Raw genomic sequence first — 25,059 nt, forward strand, 5'->3', positions numbered from 1 at the left:
AAATTCGGCCTGCGGGCCACCAGTTGGAGAACCCTGTAGGGGGTGAGGCTAGGTGTTGTCAGTACCTGTCTGAGATAGAGAAAGAAACTGGAGTATTGTCCGGCCTCAGGTAGGTAAGACAGGAACACCGTGATGCAGATGAGAAGCACCGTGGAATCCTGGCCCACCTTCCGCAGGGACTGGAGAGGACACACACACACACACACACACACAACACACACACACACAACACACACACACACACACACAACACATTAGATTCAGATGAATTTTGTTGTCACATAAACACAGATTGATTGTCCTGTTCCTAAGAATTATTACAGTATTCATAGTTGCACGTTACTTCGATATTGTTTTGAATGTTCGTTTTAGGACTGATGCCCAACAGAGCAGTCTACTCAATGCATCCTCATAAGGCACTGATGAAGATTTGGTCTTAATGCTAAAGAACGCAAATAATTAGTAGGAAAACCTTTTTGTCATTATTTTGATTTGACTTTAGATGCAGAATAACGTTGGCTATCCAGCTAATATTGAGGAGAGATTTTAGATAGCTAACGTTAGCATTGTTAGCTATTTTTGACAAACTTTGCTAGCTAATGACAACATTGAAGTGGTTTAAAGTACTTAAGTAAAAATTCTTGAAAGTACTACTGAAGTAGTTTTTTTGGGTATCTGTACTTTACTATTTATATTTGACAACTTTTACTGTACTACATTCCTAAAGAATATTATGTACTTTTTACTTCATACATTTTCCCCGACACCCAAAAGTACTTTGAATTCTTAACAGGACAGGAAAATGGTCCAATTCACACACACTAATCAAGAGAAAATCCCTGGTCATCCCTACTGCCTCTGATCTGGCAGAACTCACGAAACACAAATGCTTTGTTTGTAAATTATGTTTGAATGTTGGAGTGTGTCCCTGGCCATCTGTAATTTAAAAATAAAAAAATAAAATTGTGCCGTCTGGTTTGCTTAACATAAGGAATTTGAAATGATTTATACTTTTGATACTTAAGTATATTTCAGCAATTACATTTAGTATTTTACTGGGTGACTCACTTTTACTTGAGTCATTTTCTATTAAGGCATCTTTACTTTTACTCAAGTATGACAATTGGGTTCTTTTTCCACCACTGCAACATTGCCATCTGTCTAAAGTAAATTAGACAACATGATGATAGCAAAGTTGTTTCCTACTAAATGTGTGCCTGCTTTATCAATATCATCATAATCCAAAGTAACCTACAGTGTAATTTAGACAACACAGTCAATAGATCCGGTTCAAAGTCATTAGCCTCAGTTCTACTTTTGAGCATCAATATGAATGTGGCGTCTGTAGAACGTTGATAACAATGGCAACGACGCAATCCGAGTGACGGAAATGCAACCCATGAATAGTACTCACAGCGAAGGGGGTCAGCCTGCTCCCAGGAGGTAGTATAGTACATTATTATATAATATATTAGTATATACAGTTAGGGAAAAAAGTATTTGATCCCCTGCTGATTTTGTTCGTTTGCCCACTGACAAAGAAATGATCAGTGAGAGACAGAATAACAACAACCAAATCCAGAAAAGCGCATGTCAAAAATGTTATAAATTGATTTGCATTTTAATGAGGGAAATAAGTATTTGACCCCCTCTCAATCAGAAAGATTTCTGGCTCCCAGGTGTATTTTATACAGGTAACGAGCTGTGATTAGGGGCACACTCTTAAAGGGAGTGCTCCTAATCTCAGCTTGTTACCTGTATAAAAGACACCTGTCCACAGAAGCAATCAATCAGATTCCAAACTCTCCACCATGGCCAAGACCAAAGAGCTCTCCAAGGATGTCAGGGACAAGATTGTAGACCTACACAAGGCTGGAATGGGCTACAAGACCATCGCCAAGCAGCTTGGTGAGAAGGTGACAACCGTTGGTGCGATTATTCGCAAATGGAAGAAACACAAAAGAACTGTCAATCTGCCTCGGCCTGGGGCTCCATGCAAGATCTCACCTCGTGGAGTTGCAATGATCATGAGAACGGTGAGGAATCAGCCCAGAACTACACGGGAGGATCTTGTCAGTGATCTCAAGGCAGCTGGGACCATAGTCACCAAGAAAACAATTGGTAACACACTACGCCATGAAGGACTGAAATCCTGCAGCGCCCCCAAGGTTCCCCTGCTCAAGAAAGCACATGTACATGCCCGTCTGAAGTTTGCCAATGAACATCTGAATGATTCAGAGGAGAACTGGGTGAAAGTGTTGTGGTCAGATGAGACCAAAATGGAGCTCTTTGACATCAACTCAATTCGCCGTGTTTGGAGGCTGCCTATGACCCCAAGAACACCATCCCCACCGTCAAACATGGAGGTGGAAACATTATGCTTTGGGGGTATATTTCTGATAAGGGTACAGGACAACTTCACCACATGAAAAGGGACGATGGACGGGACCATGTACCGTCAAATCTTGGGTGAGAACCTCCTTCCCTCAGCCAGGGTATTGAAAATGGGTCATGGATGGGTATTCCAGCATGACAATGACCCAAAACACACGGGCAGGGCAACAAAGGAATGGCTCAAGAAGAGGCCTAGCCAGTCTCCAGACCTTAATCCCATAGAAAATCTGTGGAGGGAGCTGAAGGTTCGAGTTGCCAAACATCAGCCTCGAAACCTTAATGACTTGGAGAAGATCTGCAAAGAGGAGTGTGACAAAATCCCTCCTGAGATGTGTGCAAACCTGGTGGCCAACTACAAGAAACGTCTGACCTCTGTGATTGCCAACAAGGTTTTTGCCACCAAGTACTAAGTCATGTTTTGCAGAGGGGTCAAATACTTATTTCCCTCATTAAAATGCAAATCAATTGTTAACATTTTTTACATGCGTTTTTCTGGATTTTTTTGTTGTTATTCTGTCTCTCACTGTTCAAATAAACCTACCATTCAAATTATAGACTGATCATTTCTTTGTCAGTGGGCAAACGTACAAAATCAGCAGGGGATCAAATACTTTTCCCCCCTCACTGTAGTATTACAGTACTCACAGCGATGGGGTCAGCCTGCTCCCAGGAGGTAGTAATAATAATAATAATAATAATAATAATAATAATAATAATAATAATAATAATAATGCCATTTAGCAGACGCTTTTATCCAAAGCGACTTACAGTCATGCGTGCATACATTTTTGTGTATGGGTGGTCCCGGGGATCGAACCCACTACCTTGGCGTTACAAGCGCCGTGCTCTACCAGCTGAGCTATAGAGGACCACGTATAGTACTATACTAGTACTATACTATGAGTAGTATAGTACTATAATATATTAGTATATAGTACTACAGTACTCACAGCGAAGGGGTCAGTCTGCTCCCAGGAGGTAGTATAGTACAGTACTATAATATATTAGTATATTGTACTACAGTACTCACAGCGAAAGGGTCAGTCTGCTCCCAAGAGGTAGTATAGTACAGTACTATAATATATATTAGAATATAGTACAGTACTCACAGCGAAGGGGTCAGCCTGCTCCCAGGAGGTAGTATAGTATAGTACTATAATATATTAGTATATTGTACTACAGTACTCACAGCGAAGGGGTCAGCCTGCTCCCAGGAGGTAGGATAGTACTATAATATATTAGTATATTGTACTACAGTACTCACAGCGAAGGGGTCAGCCTGCTCCCAGGAGGTAGTATAGTATAGTACTATAATATAGTAGTATATTGTACTAGAGTACTCACAGCGAAGGGGTCAGCCTGCTCCCAGGAGGTAGTATAGTACTATAATATATTAGTATATTGTACTACAGTACTCACAGCGAAGGGGTCAGTCTGCTCCCAGGAGGTAGTATAGTACAGTACTATAATATATTAGTATATTGTACTACAGTACTCACAGCGAAAGGGTCAGTCTGCTCCCAAGAGGTAGTATAGTACAGTACTATAATATATATTAGAATATAGTACAGTACTCACAGCGAAGGGGTCAGCCTGCTCCCAGGAGGTAGTATAGTATAGTACTATAATATATTAGTATATTGTACTAGAGTACTCACAGCGAAGGGGTCAGCCTGCTCCCAGGAGGTAGTATAGTACTATAATATATTAGTATATAGTACTACAGTACTCACAGCGAAGGGGTCAGTCTGCTCCCAGGAGGTAGTATAGTACAGTACTATAATATATTAGTATATTGTACTACAGTGCTCACAGCGAAAGGGTCAGTCTGCTCCCAAGAGGTAGTATAGTACAGTACTATAATATATATTAGAATATAGTACAGTACTCACAGCGAAGGGGTCAGCCTGCTCCCAGGAGGTAGTATAGTACTATAATATATTAGTATATTGTACTAGAGTACTCACAGCGAAGGGGTCAGCCTGCTCCCAGGAGGTAGTATAGTATAGTACTATAATATATTAGTATATAGTACTACAGTACTCACAGCGAAGGGGTCAGCCTGCTCCCAGGAGGTAGTATAGTACTATAATATATTAGTATATAGTACTACAGTACTCACAGCGAAGGGGTCAGCCTGCTCCCAGGAGGTAGTATAGTACTATAATATATTAGTATATAGTACTACAGTACTCACAGCGAAGGGGTCAGCCTGCTCCCAGGAGGTAGTATAGTACTATAATATATTAGTATATAGTACTACAGTACTCACAGCGAAGGGGTCAGCCTGCTCCCAGGAGATGGGTGCTCCCCAGGAGGCCGGTCTCATCTTCTCGGGCAGTGACTCGGGGACGACCACCAAGATGAAAATTATGTCCAGCAGGGCGATGGCCGTAGCCAGGATCACTACCAGGGTGTCACCGTAAGTCACCGACAGGTACGCTCCAATGGCCGGGCTCGTCACCAAGCTGGCTGCAAAGGTAGCGGACACCTGAAGGGGGGGGGGGGGGGGGGGGACGACAAAGGAGAGGAGGGAGAGGAAGAATATATATATATATAACAGCTAAAACAACACTGATAGGATGTCCATATAGGTTGTTATTCAGTGTCCCTCCTCACCAAACCATAGGCTGTGCTCCTATCGTGTTCTGCCGTGATGTCTGCCACATACGCAAAGATCACAGAGAAGGTGACGGCAAACACACCGGACATGGAAATGACCGCAAAGTACCACCTGAAGAGAGGAGGAGAGAGGAGAAAGAACGGGAAGGAGAACGGAGGGAGCAGAAGAGATGAGTGAGGTGGTATGTTAGCAAGTCTGTATAGCTCTCTATTGTGACTGTGGATACCACTACAGTGAAGGTCCTGTTGAACCACGGGGAAACTGACAGAGATATGGGGCCAGCTGCAGAGATATGGGGCCAGTTGCATATTCTACTCCTGAACTTAAAGCTGCAATATGTAACTTTTTGGGCGACACACCCAAATTCACACAGAAATGTGTGTTATAGATCTGTCATTCGCATTGAAAGCAATTCTAAGAAGTGGTAGATCTGTTCTATGTGCGATATTTCTATGCTTCCCGTGCGTAAGTTTAGTTTTTGCGTCTTTTACTTTCAGTTTTGTACACCATCTTCAAAACAACTGAAAATACAATATCTTTGGTTATGGAAAATATATTTCACAGCGGTTTAGATGGTACAATGATTCTCACCAGGGGTACTCAACTATTACCCTACGAGGTCCGGAGGCTGCTGGTTTTCTGTTCTACCTGATAATGAATTGCACACACCTGGTGTCCCTGGTCTAAATCAATCCCTGATTAGAGGGGAACAATGAAAACATACAGTGGAACTGGCTTGGAGGTCCAGAGCTGAGTTTGAAGGCCCCACACTATACTCGCTTGTTTTTGTCACAAACTGAAATTAGGAGAACTATTACAATTGTAGCAACCAGGAAATGGCGGAGCGATTTCCGCACAGTGCATCTTTAAAACACCTTCATGTCTCCACACACTTGAAGTTGACCATGCTTTTTATTAATCTGGCTATGCACAATCACAGCCCATAGAGATGTATTAGTGATGTAGTAAGTAGAGTGTGTGTGTGTTCTCACCATGGGCTGATCTTCATCAGGGGGATGGGGGCGCAGGTGAAGAAGACTGTTAGCAGCAGGAAGGACTTCCTCCCCCATACGTCTGATAGCGCACCAATCAGAGGAGCACTCAGGAACGACAAAATACCCTAGGGGAGGGAGCGAGCAAGCGACAGAGAGAAAGAGACAGACAGAGAGGAATGAGACCTTGGTGATCTGTGCACTGAGCTAATGAGTAACTAACAGTTAACTAACATGGACTGCATGTGGCTCTGGTCTAATAGTCCATGCTTTCCCATGATGCAACCTGCTATACTAGACATGCACACTCCCACCTTCAACATCTACAACCTGAGATGAACAGCACCTACACACCCCACTACACAGACAACCTGAGATGAACAGCATCTACACACCCCACTACACAGACAACCTGAGACGAACAGCACCTACACACCCCACTACACAGACAACCTGAGATGAACAGCACCTACACACCCCACTACACAGACAACCTGAGATGAACAGCACCTACACACCCCACTACACAGACAACCTGAGATGAACAGCACCTACACACCCCACTACACAGACAACCTGAGATGAACAGCACCTACACACCCCACTACACAGACAACCTGAGATGAACAGCACCTACACACCCCACTACACAGACAACCTGAGATGAACAGCACCTACACACCCCACTACACAGACAACCTGAGATGAACAGCACCTACACACCCCACTACACAGACAACCTGAGATGAACAGCACCTACACACCCCACTACACAGACAACCTGAGATGAACAGCACCTACACACCCCACTACACAGACAACCTGAGACGAACAGCACCTACACACCCCACTACACAGACAACCTGAGATGAACAGCACCTACACACCCCACTACACAGACAACCTGAGATGAACAGCACCTACACACCCCACTACACAGACAACCTGAGATGAACAGCACCTACACACCCCACTACACAGACAACCTGAGATTCAAATGGAACATGGTGAGTTCAGGCCACATCATGCACTAGTGCAGCTAACAGTGGTTAAATAAAACACGCCTCCCCCCCGGCAGTGACAGACTGATTTAAAAAAAAAAAAAATCTAAAACGACTGAGTGTCCAAGCTATAGGCTAAACCCTGGCGCAACAGGCTAGGCCGCTGTTATCTGGCGTTATCTTACCTTGACACCGTGAATAAGGCCATTCATCAGGAACGTGTGTTGAGGGAATGTTTGATGTAAGACCTGGGGAAACAAACACAGATAACACCTCAACTGTTGTGTCCATACAGTGAGCGGACCTACTCCGTACAGTGACTGGTTTACACTTCAGTGTTAGTCAAACTAAAGCAGAGGGAAGTACCCATGCATTCACTTACACAATATCCACTTCAATATAAAGAGAACACAAAATCAACTGTTGTGCCTGTTTTAGTACAGCGTAACAGACTTATGACCTACGGTGACTGGTCTTGACTACAGTAACTTCACTTACTCCCCCCCCCCCCCAAACAACAACAACAACAACTAAATATAAACAAAATAACAAAAAAAAGAATGAATGCACTAACTATAAGTCGCTCTGGATAAGAGAGTCTGCTAAATGACAACAATTTAAAACGATCACTTAGTCAACAGTTAGTCACACTATAGCACAGGAAAATACCCTTCACACAATATCCACTTCGTTGTTTGACTGTGACCTTTCTGCGTCTGAGATACTGAGAGAAACAAATATGGTTAGTTAGGTCATAGAAACTAAACGGAGGTAGAAAGGTGGAAGGGACACCAGCACACTGTGTAAAGTTAGGTATCTTTTAAAGTACAACGTTTTGTTTCATTGTTAACTGAAGGAGGTCTAGGAAGGTCACCGAAACACACTGAGGCAAGCAGGCAGATTGGATAATTTCCCTCAAATTCACAAACAGAGGTCAGGCATGAAATACAAAATACAGTCCAAATACAGGCCTAAATCTACAGTTTAAAGTCTACAGTATTTGAGATGGGGGGGGGGGGGGGGCACAGCTTGAGAACAAGTGAGGGAGGGGTCAATGACACCAGTAGGAATGTGACCCTGTTGCATGTTCAGAGTCAGACAGGACTGAGAGAACAAACAATTACTAGGGTTGCATCCCAAAATGGCACCACCCTATTCCCTACGGGCCCTGGTCAAAAGTAGTGCACTATATATGGTCAAAAGTAGTGTACTATATAGGGAATAGTGTGCCATTTCTGACACAGCCAGAGTCTGAGTATTGGTCAGGAGGACATGGTCTCAACTAAACATGGATTAATCCCGGGTTTCAACTGTACCAGGCAGATAGCAGATAGCGTGTATGGCGTTGTGTGGGCGAGTGGTTTGCTGATGTCAACATTGTGAACAGAGTGCCCCTTGGTGGCGGTAGGGTTATGGTATGGGCAGGCATAAGCTACGGACAATGAACACAATTTATTTTTATCAATTTCAATGCACAGAGATACCGTGACGAGATCCTGAGGCCCATAGTCATGCCATTCATCCACCGCCATCACCTCATGTTTCAGCATGATAATGTACGGCCTCATGTCGCAAGGATCGGTACACTATTCCTGCAAGCTGAAAATGTCCCAGTTCTTCCATGGCCCGCATACTCACCAGACATGTCACCCGTTGAGCATGTTTGGGATGCTCTGGAGCGGGTTCCAGTTCCCGTCAATATCCAGCAACTTCGCACAGCCATTGATGGGGAGTGGGACAACATTCCACAGACCACAATAAACAGCCTGAACAACTCTATGCAAAGGAGATGTGTCGCGTTACTTGAGGCAAATGGTGGTTTTTAAGGTATCAGTGACCAACTGATGCATACCTGTATTCCCAGTCATGTGAAATCCATAGATTAGGGCCAAATTAATTTATTTCAATTGACTGATTTCCTTATATGAACTGCAACTCAATAAAATATTTTTAAATTGTTACATGTTGCGTTGATATTTTTGTTCATTGTATATAGTTTGTCTGATATGATTAGTTCTTCCATTGAGGGGAGTCATGTTTACATCTGCCTGTGTCTACAATATCTAGGGCCAGTCCCAAATGGTACCCTATTCCCTATATATAGTGCACTACTTTTGACCAGAGATCTATTGGCCCTTCTCAAATGTAGTGCACTACATAGGGAATAGGGTGCCATTTGGGACTGAACCCTATAGTCTAACAACAACCTTGCGCTGAACTTCTCTCTCCCCCTCGCTCTCTGATAAGCCCTTTCAAAAGTGAAAGGGACCTCGTTCAAATAATACACCGTTTGATGTCCCTTTACATATTCAGTCCATTAGTTCCTACCGACACAGAGCCTCTCATCCACACAACAGGCTGCGTCATCAGGCTTGCTCAACATTTCATTATCAATTCAATTATTCATAGCCGTTAGTGCAGCTGTTTGTGGGGAAATGTCACTCCCTGGTTGTCTGGTAGGGGTTGGAACAAATTAGGAATGGGTGGGAGGTATGAATGCAATATAAAACAGTCATTATGAATGCTTTATACAGTCCGGTCCTTTTGGGGGAAGGGGGCTCTTATCATTTTGGTCATTTAGCAGACACTCTTATCCAGAGCGACTTATAATGAGCTTGTTGTGTTTAGTGGTGGTGTGGAACGGGGTTGGCTCAGTGTTTAGTGGTGGTGTGGAACAGGGGTGGCTCAGTGTTTAGTGGTGGTGGGGAACGGGGGTGGCTCAGTGTTTAGTGGTGGTGGGGAACGGGGTTGGCTCAGTGTTTAGTGGTGGTGTGGAACGGGGTTGGCTCAGTGTTTAGTGGTGGTGGGGAACGGGGTTGGCTCAGTGTTTAGTGGTGGTGGGGAACGGGGTTGGCTCAGTGTTTAGTGGTGGTGGGGAACGGGGTTGGCTCAGTGTTTAGTGGTGGTGTGGAACGGGGTTGGCTCAGTGTTTAGTGGTGGTGTGGAACGGGGTTGGCTCAGTGTTTAGTGGTGGTGTGGAACGGGGTTGGCTCAGTCTTTAGTGGTGGTGTGGAACGGGGGTGACTCAGTGTTTAGTGGTGGTGTGGAACGGGGTTGGCTCAGTGTTTAGTGGTGGTGTGGAACGGGGGTGACTCAGTGTTTAGTGGTGGTGGGGAACGGGGTTGGCTCAGTGTTTAGTGGTGGTGTGGAACGGGGTTGGCTCAGTGTTTAGTGGTGGTGTGGAACGGGGGTGGCTCAGTGTTTAGTGGTGGTGGGGAACGGGGGTGGCTCAGTGTTTAGTGGTGGTGGGGAACGGGGTTGGCTCAGTGTTTAGTGGTGGTGTGGAACGGGGGTGGCTCAGTGTTTAGTGGTGGTGTGGAACGGGGGTGGCTCAGTGTTTAGTGGTGGTGGGGAACGGGGGTGGCTCAGTGTTTAGTGGTGGTGGGGAACAGGGTTGGCTCAGTGTTTAGTGGTGGTGTGGAACGGGGTTGGCTCAGTCTTTAGTGGTGGTGGGGAACGGGGTTGGCTCAGTCTTTAGTGGTGGTGGGGAACGGGGTTGGCTCAGTCTTTAGTGGTGGTGGGGAACGGGGTTGGCTCAGTCTTTAGTGGTGGTGGGGAACATGGTTGTCTCAGTGTTTAGTGGTGGTGGGGAACGGGGTTGGCTCAGTCTTTAGTGGTGGTGGGGAACATGGTTGTCTCAGTGTTTAGTGGTGGTGTGGAACGGGGGTGGCTCAGTGTTTAGTGGTGGTGGGGAACGGGGGTGGCTCAGTGTTTAGTGGTGGTGGGGAACAGGGTTGGCTCAGTGTTTAGTGGTGGTGTGGAACGGGGTTGGCTCAGTCTTTAGTGGTGGTGGGGAACAGGGTTGGCTCAGTGTTTAGTGGTGGTGGGGAACAGGGTTGGCTCAGTCTTTAGTGGTGGTGGGGAACAGGGTTGGCTCAGTGTTTAGTGGTGGTGGGGAACAGGGTTGGCTCAGTGTTTAGTGGTGGTGGGGAACATGGTTGGCTCAGTGTTTAGTGGTGGTGGGGAACGACTCAGGGCACTAAGCGTACTGCATGCATTGTGTGTAGCCTATTCCCTACTGTATGTTCTGTAGCCCGAAGGAAGCTTGTGTTCCACACTAGAGCGGAACAGGTGGATGGACTCAGGTGTGGTGGCGGTTTAGGCTAGCGTGGGCATGTGTTGTCTCCCTACTGTAATGCATGTCCTGTATCCCTAAGGAAGCTTATGAGCATGCATTGTATATCCCAACTGTATGTATCCCTAAGTAACCACTACCCGTGTGTTTCATAGTGGAGGGGAGCAGTTGGGATCAGGTGGTGGTTTACTTCTGTGATAATGACAGAGAAGCCGGTGTTTGGAGGATATATTGGCATGGGCGTTGTTAGGCCCGAGACGCCATAGCTTTAGCCGTTGGTAACTTGTGGAACAGACACCGGCTAGAACACGGTTTGAAACCAAATCAGCTTCCAGGATTAGACCCACCCCGTTGTATAACTACCCACAGTACCTACTGTGGGCGTGGTGTGTATCACTACGTGTTGTGTTCCTGTTCCCTGTAGGTGGGCTTAGGTGTGGTGGTGGGTTGAGCTACCATAGGCATGGGTTGTATCCCTACTGTATGTAATGTAGTCCTAGGTAAGCTCCATATTTGAGGGGAGCAGGTGGGCTCAGCTGTGGGGTGGTTTACCCATCTAGAGTACCTACTGTGGGCATGGGGGTGGTGAGCAGGTGGGCTCAGCTGTGAGCAGTCCTATGTGTTGTACCTATCACTGAGTAAGCCCCATGGGCCCTGGTCAAAAGGTAGTGCACTCTCGGGACGTGACCGTGGGCTCAGGGGGTTAACCTACCGTGAGCATGGGTGTGGTGAGCAGACCCCAGGCAAAGAACTCCAGGAAGATCACCACCACAGCATGGTAGACGCTGGGCTCCCCCATCCCCTGGGGCTACGGAACGGAGAGATGGAGAGAGGAGGAGCAGAAAAGAGAGAGATAAGAGAAAAAGGAGGGAGAGGGAGGATGAGAAAAAGACGACAACAGTTGGCTGACAGACATACAATTCCAAAATGGTGTATGCACATCCAACACACTTTCATTTAAATAGCTAACGGACAACAAACATTTCAAAAGCAATGGTGGCTGTAAAAGTAGGGCTGGTCCAGCTCTACAAGACAGTGGGTGTGTTCATTCTAGACCAATGTCAAGAACAGCTCGTCTCATTGGGACTGCCGTCGCCTAGACCAAGCTAGTCTGCAGGCAACCAGGATTGTGTCAAAGGCTATTTGAGATCCAAATAATTATTGTTGAGAAGATATGGTTCTCGTGAGATCTCGTTGGGTCAAGACTATAGCCAATACAAACAAGTGGTATCCCTCTCTCAATTCTAGTACCTATCCAAACCATGTTCCAATGGACCACGTAACTCAATCAAGATCAGTGACCTTTTGCTTATTATTGAAGCTTGAATTGAAGGCACCAAACTGACAAAACCAAGCAAACTCACAGCATATTCGGCTAGCTACCTAGCTAGATGCCTTTTTGTTTGATGTACTGTGAACTGACAAAGTCACATTAACCGACAATACATGAAGTTTGATAGTCCTTTCAGATTACATTTAAAAACATGCATTTTATAGCCATCATCTCTACAGACATTGTATCAACCTCATGCTTCAGCTAGCTAACTAGGAAAGCAACACACCCAACAAAATATATATAAAGTGCCTCATTCAAGGGCTTTTCTTTATTTTTTTACTATTTTCTACATTGTAGAATAATAGTGAAGACATCAAAACTATCAAATAATACATATGGAATCATGTAGTAACCCCAAAAAAAGTGCTAAATTCAAAATATATTTTATATTTGAGATTCTTCAAAGTAGCCACTCTTTTCCTTGATGACAGCTTTGCACACTCTTGGCATTCTCTCAACCAGCTTCATGAGGGTAGTCACCTGGAATGCATTTCAATTAACAGGTGTACCTTCTTAAATTATTTTTTGTGAAATTGATTTCCTTCTTAATGCGTTTGAGCCAATCAGTTGTGTTGTAACAAGGTAGGGGGGGGTATACAGAAGATAGCCCTATTTGGTAAAAGACCAAGTCCATATTATGGCAAGAACAGCTCAAATAAGCAATGAAAAACAACATTACTGTAAGACATGAAGGTCAGTAAATACGGAACATTTCAAGAAATTTGAAAGTTTCATCAGGTGCAGTCGCCTGAGGACTGCCACAGGAATGGAAGACCCAGAGTTACCTCTGCTGCAGAGGATAAGTTCATTAGAGTTACCAGTCTCAGAAATTGCAGCCCAAATAAATGCTTCACAGAGTTCAAGTAACAGACACATCTCAACATCAACTGTTCAGAGGAGACTGTGTGAATCAGGCCTTCATGGTCGAATTGCTGCAAAGAAACCACTACTAAAGGACACCGATAAGAAGAAGAGACCTGCTTGGGCCAAGAAACACGAGCAATGGACATTAGACCGGTAGAAATGTATCCTTTTGTCTGGAGTCCAAATTGGAGATTTTTGGTTCCAACCGCCGTGGCATTGTGAGACGCGGTGTGGGTGAACAGATGATCCCTGCATGTGTATTTCCCATTGTAAAGCATGGTGGAGGAGGTGTTATGGTGTGGGGGTGCTTGCTGGTGACACTGTCAGTGATTTATTTAGAATTCAAGGCACACTTAACCAGCATGGCTACCACAGCATTCTGCAGCGATACGCCATCCCATCTGGTTTGGGCTTAGTGGGACTATCATTTGTTTTTCAACAGGACAATGACCCAACACCCCTCCAGGCTGCATAAGGGCTATTTGACCAAGAAGGAGAGTGATGGAGTGCTGCATCAGATGACCTGGTCTCCACAATCCCCCGACCTCAACCCAATTGAGATGGTTTGGGATGAGTCGGACGGCAGAGTGAAGGAAAAGCAGCCAACAAGTGCTCAGCATATGTGAGGACTCCTTCAAGACTGTTGGAAAAGCATTCCAGGTGAAGCTGGTTGAGAATGCCAAGATTGTGCAAAGCTGTCATCAAGGCAAAGGGTGGCTATTTGAAGAATCTAAAATATATATATATATACATACACATACATAGCTGTGGAAAAAATTAAGAGACCACTGCAAATGTTTCTTAAATCAGCATCTCTACATGTATGACAGCCATTCCAATGTCTGTTGAATTCCAACACAGGCACACCTCATTCTACTGAATTAGGTACTGATTAGGTGATCACCGAAACATAATCTTATTTAACATGGAAAAGTATCAAAACCACTGCTGTGGTCATCACTATCCTCTTGCAATAGGACCAGCTGGATGGCAAAAATAGTGCTAATAATACCTCAAAGGTAATATTAATCAAAAAATAACTATTGACCATGCCAAAAGAGTTGAAAAGGAAAGTTTTGAGTGAGGAAAAGAAGGGTTCAATTCTGGCAGAGGGATACAGTGAGCATCAGGTTGCTTCCATCCTTAAAATGTCAAAGACAGCAGTTCATAAGAACAAGGTCAAGCAGCAGACATTGGGGACAACAAAGCTACAGACCGGCAGAGGGCGAAAAAACGACTCTACTGACCGGAATGACCGCCAACTCATTCAAATGTCACTCAACAACCGTAGGATGACATCAAGTGACCTACAAAAAGAATGGCAAACGGCAGCTGGGGTGAAGTGCACGGCGAGGACGGTTCGAAAACAGGCTCCTAGGGGCAGGGCTGAAGTCATGCAAAGCTAGAAAAAAGCCCTTCATCAATGAGAAGCAAAGAAGAGCCAGGCTGAGGTTTGCGAAAGACCATAAGGATTGGACCGTAGAGGACTGGAGTAAGGTCATCTTCTCTGATGAGTCCAATTTTCAGCTTTGCCCAACACCTGGTCGTCTAAAGGTTAGACGGAGACCTGGAGAGGCCTACAAGCCACAGTGTCTCGCACCCACTGTGGAAATTTGGTGGAGGATTGATGGTGATTTGGGGGTGCTTCAGCAAGGCTGGAATCGGGCAGATTTGTCTTTGTGAAGGACGCATGAATCAAGCTACGTACAAGGTTGTCCTGGAAGAAAACTTGCTTCCTTTTGCTCTGACATTGTTCCCCAACTCTGAGGATTGGTTTTTCCAGCAGGACAATGCGCCATGCCACACAGCCAGGTCAATCAAGGTGTGGATGGAGGACCACCAGATCAAGACCCTGTCATGGCCAGCCCAATCTCCAGACCTGAACCCCATTGAAAACTTCTGGAATGTGATCAAGAGGAAGATGGATGGTCACAAGTCATCAAACAAAGCCGAGCTGCTTGAAATTTTGCGCCAGGAGTGGCATAAAGTCACCCAACATCAATGTGAAAGACTGGTGGAGAGCATGCCAAGACGCATGAAAGCTGTGATTGAAAACCAGGGTTATTCCACCAAATATTGATTTTCCTTAGTTAAAACATTAGTATTGTGTTGTTTAAAAATGCACATGAACTTTCTTTGCATTATTCGAGGTCTGACAACACTGCATCTTTTTGTTATTTGACCAGTTGTCATTTTCTGCAAATAAAGGCTCTAAATGACAATATTTTAATTTGGAATATGGGAGAAATATTGTCAGCAGTTTATAGAATAAAACAAAAATGTTATTTTTACTATAAATAGTGAAACGAATGGTCCTCTGTAGCTCAGCTGGTAGAGCACGGCGCTTGTAACGCCAAGGTAGTGGGTTCGATCCCCGGGACCACCCATACACAAAAATGTATGCACGCATGACTGTAAGTCGCTTTGGATAAAAGCGTCTGCTAAATGGCATATTATTATTATTATTAATTTTTTCTGCAGCTGTATACACACACACATACACACGAGATGACTGACAGGGCTCGCTGTTTTGAAGCCACCGTGCCTCCATCTTGCCACTCCCCCGCCACTGTAAAAAGATATTTTGGAAGCTATAGAAATTGCATTTAATGACTTTTTTCTGCAACATTTATTCTATTACAGACACCTTAATGCATACTTCAAAATTATATTATGTGAGCTAAACATACAAATAAAAAAATTTGATGAGCGCACAGAAAAACGGGAGAAAAAAAAAACGAACTAAATGCTGAACCGACGTCGGTTAATTAGTTGTTTAAATTTTTTTTTACATTGAAATACTATAGAATTCCATTCATTCCTATGGAGGTCTCCTCCTACTGGGTAGTGCCAATATGGCCGACCTATAGCTTCAAAGCCTCTCATTGGCCAATACATAGCATCACCAATCCAATGTTTATCTACACCGAGTGTACAAACCATTAGGAACACCTGCTCTTTCCATGACAGACTGACCAGGGGAAAGCTATGATCCCTTATTGATATCATTGGTTAAATCCACTTCAATCAGTGTAGATGAAGGGGGGGGGGGGACAGGTTAAATTAGGATTTTTAAGCCTTGAGACATGGAATGTGTACAGTTGAAGTCGGAAGTTTACGTACACCTTAGCCAAATACATTTCATCTCAGTTTTTCACAATTCCTGATATTTAATCCTAGTAAGAATTCCCTGACTTAGGTCAGTTAGGCTCACCACTTTATTTTAAGAATGTGAAATGTCAAAACAGCGAGCCCTGTCAGTCATCTTGTGTGTATGTGTGTGTGTGTGTGTGTGTGTGTATGTATGTATGTATACAGCTGCGGAAAAAGTATCAGTTTCTCTCGTTTTACTATTTATAGTAAAAATCACATTTTTGTTTTATTCTATAAACTACTGACAACATTTCTCCCACATTCCCAGTGGGTCAGAAGTTTACATACACTCAATTAGTATTTGGTAGCATTGCCTTTAAATTGTTTAACTTGGGTCAAACGTTTCGGGTAGCCTTCCACAAGCTTCCCACAATAAGTTGGGTGAATTTTGGCCCATTCCTCCTGACAGAGCTGGTGTAACTGAGTCAGGTTTGTAGGCCTCCTTGCTCACACACGCTTTTTCAGTTCTGCCCACACATTTTCTATAGGATTGAGGTCAGGGCTTTGTGATGGCCACTCCAGTACTTTAACTTTGTTGTCCTTAAGCCATTTTGCCACAACTTTGGAAGTATGCTTGGGGTCATTGTCCATTTGGAAGACCCATTTGCGACCAAGCTTTAACTTCCTGACTGATGTCTTGAGATGTTGCTTCAATATATCCACATAATTTTCCTTCCTCATGATGCCATCTGTTTTGTGAAGTGCACCAGTCCCTCCTGCAGCAAAGCACCCCCACAGCATGATGCAAGCCGAAGAACATCATCTCAACCGTGAAGCACGGGGGTGGCAGCAAGGCCCCCCTTTTTCCTCCAAACATAACAATGTTCATTACGGCCAAACAATTCTATTTTTCGTTTCATCAGACCAGAGGACATTTCTCCAAAAAGTACAATCTTTGTCCCCATGTGCAGTTGCAAACCGTAGTCTGGCTTTTATATGGCGGTTTTGGAGCAGTGGCTTCTTCCTTGCTGAGCGGCCTTTCAGGTTATGTCGATGAAGGACTCGTTTTACTGTGGATATAGATACGTTTGTAGATGTCCTTAACCGACTTGCCAAAACTATAGGTTTGTCAACAAGACATTTGTGGAGTGGTTGAAAAACTAGTTTTAATGACTCCGACCTAAGTGTATGTAAACTTCTGACTTCAACTGTATGCGTGTCATTCAGAGGGTGAATGGGCAAGACATTTAAGTGCCTTTAAAACAGAGAGTAGTAGGGGTCAGGCACACCGGTTTGAGTGTGTCAAGAACTGCAACGCTACTGGGTTTTTCACACTCAACAGTTTCCCGTGTGTATCAAGAATGGTCCACCACCCAAAGGACATCTAGCCAACTTGCCACAACCGTGGGAAGTATTCGAGTCAACGTGGGCAGCATCCCTATGGAACGCTTCTGACACCTTGTAGTCCATGCCCCGACGAATTGAGGCTGTTCTAAGGTCAAAAGAGGGTGCAACTCAATATTAGTAAGGTGTCCCTAATGTTTTGTACACTGTACACCATTGCCAACAACACCTCGAGTTAAAGGTGTTCGATTTGCTTTGTTTGACTACTACAGTAGCTTGGCTAGTTAGCGCATACACTTGAGGCAAAATTAGAATGATAAACGATCTAAATCTTACGTCAAACATACATAGTAACTAAAGACAAAACAAACTCGGATGAAGCGTGGCTCAATGCTGACTTGTTAGCTCGCCGTGTCTTGTTTCCTCTAACAGTACAACCTGTCCCACCTAGCTAACGTTAGCTAGCCAACAGCTGCTCGTTTGACATGAGACACTAGTGAGCTGACGACATGTTAAACGGCCCAGCCCGCAAACAACTGGTAGCTAAATTTGACAAAGTAAGCAAAACAAAATATCATGCTAGTTACCAATATTATGCAAAACATAACAATGTACCTAGCTAACGAAGAAAAATAGCTACATATTTTAGCTACTCACACTGCCTCCATCTTTTATAATAATTTTCTTAGCCAGAAGAATGCTGCGGTTCAGCCGCTTCTTCTTCTTCTTTTCTCCCGTCATTGTTAACTTATGTCCATTCTTGATGTCAGAGGGGTAACTTCATGAATAAGCTCTCGAAAATGTTCAATATTTGACTTCGCCTTCTCCGGCTACACAGCAAGTGATTGCCCAATGCACATATCCCCACCTCATTTTGATCCATCTTCCTGTGTATATAGCACACCGCCCCTCCGGCACGACACTTAGCCCTGATTGGCAGACGCTAAAGGAGGCGGAAGAGGAACCTCTACATTTGATAGGTTCAGTAAAATGTTTGTACCATCGATCACAAAATGTATTTTGTCCGCAACATCTGTAGGGTTTGCGAGAACAGAGGGACATCCTTTCGGGCAGTACAGTAACACATGCTCCGAGACTATTATCATTAATTGGAGGAGGCATGTGTTCATATGTCATTTTTTTTTACCATACAAAAAAAAACAGGTAGCCAACAGTTAGTTACCTTCTCACCTCGTCTTCGTGTATTGGTGTTTTTGGCAGAGACTTGTCCATCATATGTAAGGTAAAACCCAACATGCAACAATTTCATTGGTTTTACAGTTCGAGGAAATCAGTCAGTTGAAATACATTCATTAGGCACTAATGATACCTAAAAAAAAAAAAAAAATTGGGCCTCAAAATCTCGTCATGGTATTTTCGTGCATTCAAATTGCCATCAATAAAATGCAATTGTGTTTGTTGTCTGTAGTTTATGCCTGCCCATACCGTAACCCCACCGCCACCTTTGGGCACTCTGTTCACAACGTTGACATCAGCAAACCGCTCACCCACAGACACCATACACGTTGCCTGTGGTTGTGAGGCCGGTTGGAAGTACTGCCAAATTATCTAAAATGATGTTGAATGAACATTAAATTCCCTGGCCGATCGCATGCTCCCTCAAAACTTGAGACAAAACTGCACATTTCAGTGGCCTTTTATTGTCCTCAGCACAAGGTGCACCTGTGTAATGATCATGCTGTTTAATCAGCTTCTTGATATGCCACACCTGTCAGGTGGATGGATTATCTTGGCAAAGGAGAAATTATTACTAACAGGGATGTAAACAAATTTGTGCACAACATTTGAGAGAAATAAGATTTTTGTGCTTATGGAAACATGGCACCAACACTTTATATGTTGCATTTATATGTTTTTGTTGTGCTGAGGAGTATTTCTGTCTTTAATAAAGCCCTTTTGTGTGGAAAAACTCATACTGGTTGTCTGGGCCTGGCTCCCCCATGGCTGCACCCCTGCCCAGTCATGTAAAATCCATAGATTAGTGCCTACTTCATTTATTTCAGTTGACTGATTTCCTTGTAACTCAGTAAAATCTTTGAAATTGTTGCATGTTGCGTTTATATGAATGGGATTACCCCATTCATAATACACAGACATTCTAAACTGCATGAATTTGTGATACTTGATAAAGTACTGTCCAAAAATACTTATGTGAGCAGGCAGTCAGTCAATCTATGAGGAGGGAGAGAGAAGGTGCACTATAGTAAAGGTAGAGTCAGTGATATGAAATAGATGGACAAAGAGAGTAAGAGAGTTGAAGTGAGGCTAAACCTCTCTGCTGTTTTGGTCCCGTACGCTTCACATTGTAACTCATGCACCTGTGCAGATTCTGTCTAAGAGCGAAGTCTTGCATCTCGCTCATCGCAATATCTGCAGTGCTGCTCGTCATTTAGCTGAGTCGACCTTTAAATTGTCATGTTTTTTGGGGGATGCTTGTGAAAATGCCAATCAATATTTTGTTCAAGGGAAGACCAAGGTGAAAATATCCATCTCACTTTCACAGAAAACAGAGAAAAACACAAATATGCTGATGAACTTAAAACAATCTTGACTGTATTGTTTTCATTTTAGGTTAATTATCAATAAAATATAACATTTATTTCACAAAGTACCAAACTAGGTGGCATATAAGTAGTCCATTGCAAACAAGGTTCATGTATTATGGATTAAAATGATTTGGTCCTCGTTATACTATTGTCCACAGGTGAGACATCCAAAATACTTGGCTTTACAATAATATGAGATTGTACATGGCTAAAATCAAAGGTGTATAGACTGCACTGTGTCTTGTGTAATTCCATTATGACATCATTAGAGAACCACAGATGCCTTCTTCAGAGGCTCTCAACATCCACAGCAGCATCGTGGACTACAGGAGGAGGAGGGCCGAGCACGCCCCCATTCACATAGACGGGGCTGTAGTTCCCCGGTGTCCACGTCACTAACGACCTATCGTGGTCCAAACACACCAAGACAGTTGTGAACAGGGCATGACAACGCCTATTCCCCCTCAGGAGGCTGAAAAGATTCGGCATGGGTCCTTAGATCCTCAAAAGGTTCTACAGCTGCACCATCGAGAGCATCCTGACTGGTTGCATCACCGCTTGGTATGGCAACAGAGGGTAGTGCGTACGGCCCAGTACATCCCTTGGACCAAGCTTCCTGCCATCCAGGACCTCTATACCAGGCAGTGTCAAAAGAAAGCCCAAAAACTTCCCATGTGGCTCAGTTGGTAGAGCATGGCACTTGCCAGGGTTGTTGGTTCGATTCCCACGGTGGACCAGTACGAACAAATATAAAAATGTATGCACTCACTACTATAAGTCGCCCTGGATAAGAGCATCTGCTAAATGACTAAAATGTAAAATGTAAGTCATAGACTGTTCTCTCTGCTACTGCATGGCAAGCGGTACCGTAGCGCCAAGTCTGGGACCAATAGGCTCCTTGAGAGCTTCTACCCCCAAGCCATAAGAGTGCTGAACAGTTAATCAAATGGCCACACGGACTATTTGCGTTTGTCAGGTGTCAAAATGTGCAGCGGTAGGACGGAGTCAGGTGCAGGACACAGAACTGAGTACACAACGTACTTTACTTAGCAAAACAAACACTAATTTCCACACAGGGAAAACACACCAGCTCACAAAAGTGTATGACACGACACAACGAACAAACACGCACAAAACCATGTGGGAACCAGAGGGTTAAATAGGGAAATAATCATCATACAATGGGAACCAGGTGTGTACAAATAAGACAAAACCAATTGAAAACAGAAACGCAGATCGGTGGCAGCTAGAAAGCCGGTGACGAGAGGCACCAACTTCTGCGGAAGTCATGACAGCGTTGACCCTCTTATTTATTATAATTACTCTGTTTATTATCTATGCATAGTCACTTTACCCCTACCTACATGTACATATTACCTCAATTACCTCGATTAACCCGTACCCCTGCACATTGACTCGGTAAGTACCCCTTGTATATAGCCCCGTTATTATTATTTATTGTTATGTTACTATTTTTCCTTCAGTTTATTTAACACATTTTTCTTAGGGCTCGTAAGTAAGCATTTCAAGGTAAGGTCTACGTCTGTTGTATTCGGCGCATGTGACAAACAAAATTAGATTTGATTTGAGCTATGATCATTTACACACACATTAATGGACGTAGGAAAATATACAGAATGTGCTTGGTTCCTGTTGCCGGTATACAGCTCCAGCGCTATCAGTCGAAGGACTAGCATTGGTGTATTTAGTGACGCCACCTGTCGGAGGTCAATATGGCCCCGTCCTAGATGTCCTCTAGCCTGGCCCCAGATCTGTTTAGTGCTCTTTCCAACTCCATTGCTGTCATTGTCCAGTCATGTTTGGGCATGACAATTCAACTGGGAGCAAAAAAACTGACTGCCACTCAGGCTAGTCCTCTTCCTCATCTATGAAGGGGATGTCCAGCTCTGAGAAGTTCCTGCTCCTGGTCTTGTTGTGGGCTGGGGGTTCTGTCCATCTGGCCTGGTCATGGCCTGTGGCTGTAGTAGTTCTCTGGGCCAGATCAGGGGGCTTAGGAGGGCACTCCTGCCTCTGGCTCCTCCACAACAGGTTCACTCTGCCTGTTGGAGAAACTAGTCTGGATTAGTAAGAGGCATTGGCTAAACCACATACTGATCTGGGACCAGCAGGCTAGTTAAAACAGGGCCTGGTAGAGACACTCTGGATTAATCGAATAGCAGCTGGTCCCAGATCTGTAGGTACTGAGCTACACGAAGCGCATACAGATTTGGGACCAGACTAGTACAACAGGCTGACACAGTCGGCCTGCTCCTGATAATAATACAAAAAGGTTCCTCATTCAGAAATGAACAAAGACGAAGACACAGTAGAATGAGCACACACACAGAAATACATAGTTACTGTTACCTGGTTACACAAAACCCAGAAATACCATACTTACTGTTACCTGGTTACACAAAACCCAGAAATACCATACTTACTGTTACCTGGTTACACAAAACCCAGAAATACCATAGTTACTGTTACCTGGTTACACAAAACCCAGAAATACCATAGTTACTGTTACCTGGTTACACAAAACGCAGAAATACCATAGTTACTGGTAAGGCTGTCAGTAAATCATTTACCTGGTTACACAAAACCTGCACTAAATGTATGCAGACTGCATGCATGACCCACTTTAACAGGGAATACACCACTTGTTTCTTCAAATCTCTCCCCTAATATAACCATGAGTTGACTAGCAAGAGTTGGGTAAAACAAACTAAAATACAGTATGTCAACCAATGTCCCAGTGATAAAAAACAAGGCTTTATTTTACAGCCCGGTTTAAGAATATCATAGTAGTGCAATCACAATGCACTTATTAGGTTATTGTTTTCATAAAGTAATTTCTAAGTTTCTACCTGGGCTGTAAAATAAAGCATAGGCTGTAACAGCGGGCTGTAAAATAAATAATTTGCTGTAATAGTGGGCTGTAAAATAAAGCATTACCGAAAACAAACAGTTGAAAAAAGTTGAAGTGCAAGAAGGCAGAGGACGGTGTAGGCCTCCCGTACCTCTCTACTGACCTTCTGAGTCCAGGCTCCCCACTCTATCCTCTAGTAGGACGGTGTAGGCCTCCCGTTCCTCTCTACTGACCTTCTGAGTCCAGGCTCCCCGCTCTATCCTCTAGTAGGACGGTGTAGGCCTCCCGTACCTCTCTACTGACCTTCTGAGTCCAGGCTCCCCGCTCTATCCTCTAGTAGGACGGTGTAGGCCTCCCGTACCTCTCTACTGACCTTCTGAGTCCAGGCTCCCCGCTCTATCCTCTAGTAGGACGGTGTAGGCCTCCCGTACCTCTCTACTGACCTTCTGAGTCCAGGCTCCCCGCTCTATCCTCTAGTAGGACGGTGTAGGCCTCCCGTACCTCTCTACTGACCTTCTGAGTCCAGGCTCCCCACTCTATCCTCTAGTAGGACGGTGTAGGCCTCCCGTACCTCTCTACTGACCTTCTGAGTCCAGGCTCCCCGCTCTATCCTCTAGTAGGACGGTGTAGGCCTCCCGTACCTCTCTACTGACCTTCTGAGTCCAGGCTCCCCGCTCTATCCTCTAGTAGGACGGTGTAGGCCTCCCGTACCTCTCTACTGACCTTCTGAGTCCAGGCTCCCCGCTCTATCCTCTAGTAGGAAGGTGTAGGCCTCCCGTACCTCTCTACTGACCTTCTGAGTCCAGGCTCCCCGCTCTATCCTCTAGTAGGACGGTGTAGGCCTCCCGTACCTCTCTACTGACCTTCTGAGTCCAGGCTCCCCGCTCTATCCTCTAGTAGGACGGTGTAGGCCTCCCGTACCTCTCTACTGACCTTCTGAGTCCAGGCTCCCCGCTCTATCCTCTAGTAGGACGGTGTAGGCCTCCCGTACCTCTACTGACCTTCTGAGTCCAGGCTCCCCACTCTATCCTCTAGTAGGACGGTGTAGGCCTCTCTACTGACCTTCTGAGTCCAGGCTCCCCGCTCTATCCTCTAGTAGGACGGTGTAGGCCTCCCGTACCTCTCTACTGACCTTCTGAGTCCAGGCTCCCCGCTCTATCCTCTAGTAGGACGGTGTAGGCCTCCCGTACCTCTCTACTGACCTTCTGAGTCCAGGCTCCCCACTCTATCCTCTAGTAGGACGGTGTAGGCCTCCCGTACCTCTCTACTGACCTTCTGAGTCCAGGCTCCCCGCTCTATCCTCTAGTAGGACGGTGTAGGCCTCCCGTACCTCTCTACTGACCTTCTGAGTCCAGGCTCCCCACTCTATCCTCTAGTAGGACGGTGCAGGCCTCCCGTACCTCTCTACTGACCTTCTGAGTCCAGGCTCCCCACTCTATCCTCTAGTAGGACGGTGTAGGCCTCCCGTACCTCTACTGACCTTCTGAGTCCAGGCTCCCCACTCTATCCTCTAGTAGGACGGTGTAGGCCTCCCGTACCTCTACTGACCTTCTGAGTCCAGGCTCCCCGCTCTATCCTCTAGTAGGACGGTGTAGGCCTCCCGTACCTCTACTGACCTTCTGAGTCCAGGCTCCCCACTCTATCCTCTAGTAGGACGGTGCAGGCCTCCCGTACCTCTCTACTGACCTTCTGAGTCCAGGCTCCCCACTCTATCCTCTAGTAGGACGGTGTAGGCCTCCCGTACCTCTCTACTGACCTTCTGAGTCCAGGCTCCCCACTCTATCCTCTAGTAGGACGGTGTAGGCCTCCCGTACCTCTCTACTGACCTTCTGAGTCCAGGCTCCCCACTCTATCCTCTAGTAGGACGGTGTAGGCCTCCCGTACCTCTCTACTGACCTTCT

The 25,059-nt window shown here is 44.9% G+C and overlaps 2 protein-coding genes across 2 annotated transcripts in view; both read right to left on the bottom strand.

The window, feature by feature from the left end:
* mfsd14a2 (major facilitator superfamily domain containing 14A2) overlaps positions 1 to 18,588 on the bottom strand; it is a 43,446-nt gene extending 24,858 nt beyond the window's left edge. The window contains exons 1-7 of the mRNA XM_084139900.1: positions 18,380 to 18,588; positions 11,798 to 11,893; positions 7,196 to 7,258; positions 6,010 to 6,137; positions 5,014 to 5,128; positions 4,667 to 4,885; positions 66 to 179 (exon numbers count right to left, since the gene is read on the bottom strand). Coding sequence (XP_083996026.1) covers positions 66 to 179; positions 4,667 to 4,885; positions 5,014 to 5,128; positions 6,010 to 6,137; positions 7,196 to 7,258; positions 11,798 to 11,893; positions 18,380 to 18,463 — 819 coding nt within the window. The 5' untranslated portion in view covers positions 18,464 to 18,588. The remainder of the gene's footprint in view (positions 1 to 65; positions 180 to 4,666; positions 4,886 to 5,013; positions 5,129 to 6,009; positions 6,138 to 7,195; positions 7,259 to 11,797; positions 11,894 to 18,379) is intronic.
* A 1,688-nt stretch (positions 18,589 to 20,276) lies between these two features.
* LOC311098830 (unconventional myosin-IXb-like) overlaps positions 20,277 to 25,059 on the bottom strand; it is a 53,435-nt gene continuing 48,652 nt past the window's right edge. The window contains exon 40 of the mRNA XM_084139399.1: positions 20,277 to 22,361. Coding sequence (XP_083995525.1) covers positions 22,159 to 22,361 — 203 coding nt within the window. The 3' untranslated portion in view covers positions 20,277 to 22,158. The remainder of the gene's footprint in view (positions 22,362 to 25,059) is intronic.

This window comes from Coregonus lavaretus (genome assembly GCF_964263955.1).
Source record: "Coregonus lavaretus genome assembly, chromosome: 23".
Classification (NCBI taxonomy): Eukaryota; Metazoa; Chordata; class Actinopteri; order Salmoniformes; family Salmonidae; genus Coregonus; species Coregonus lavaretus.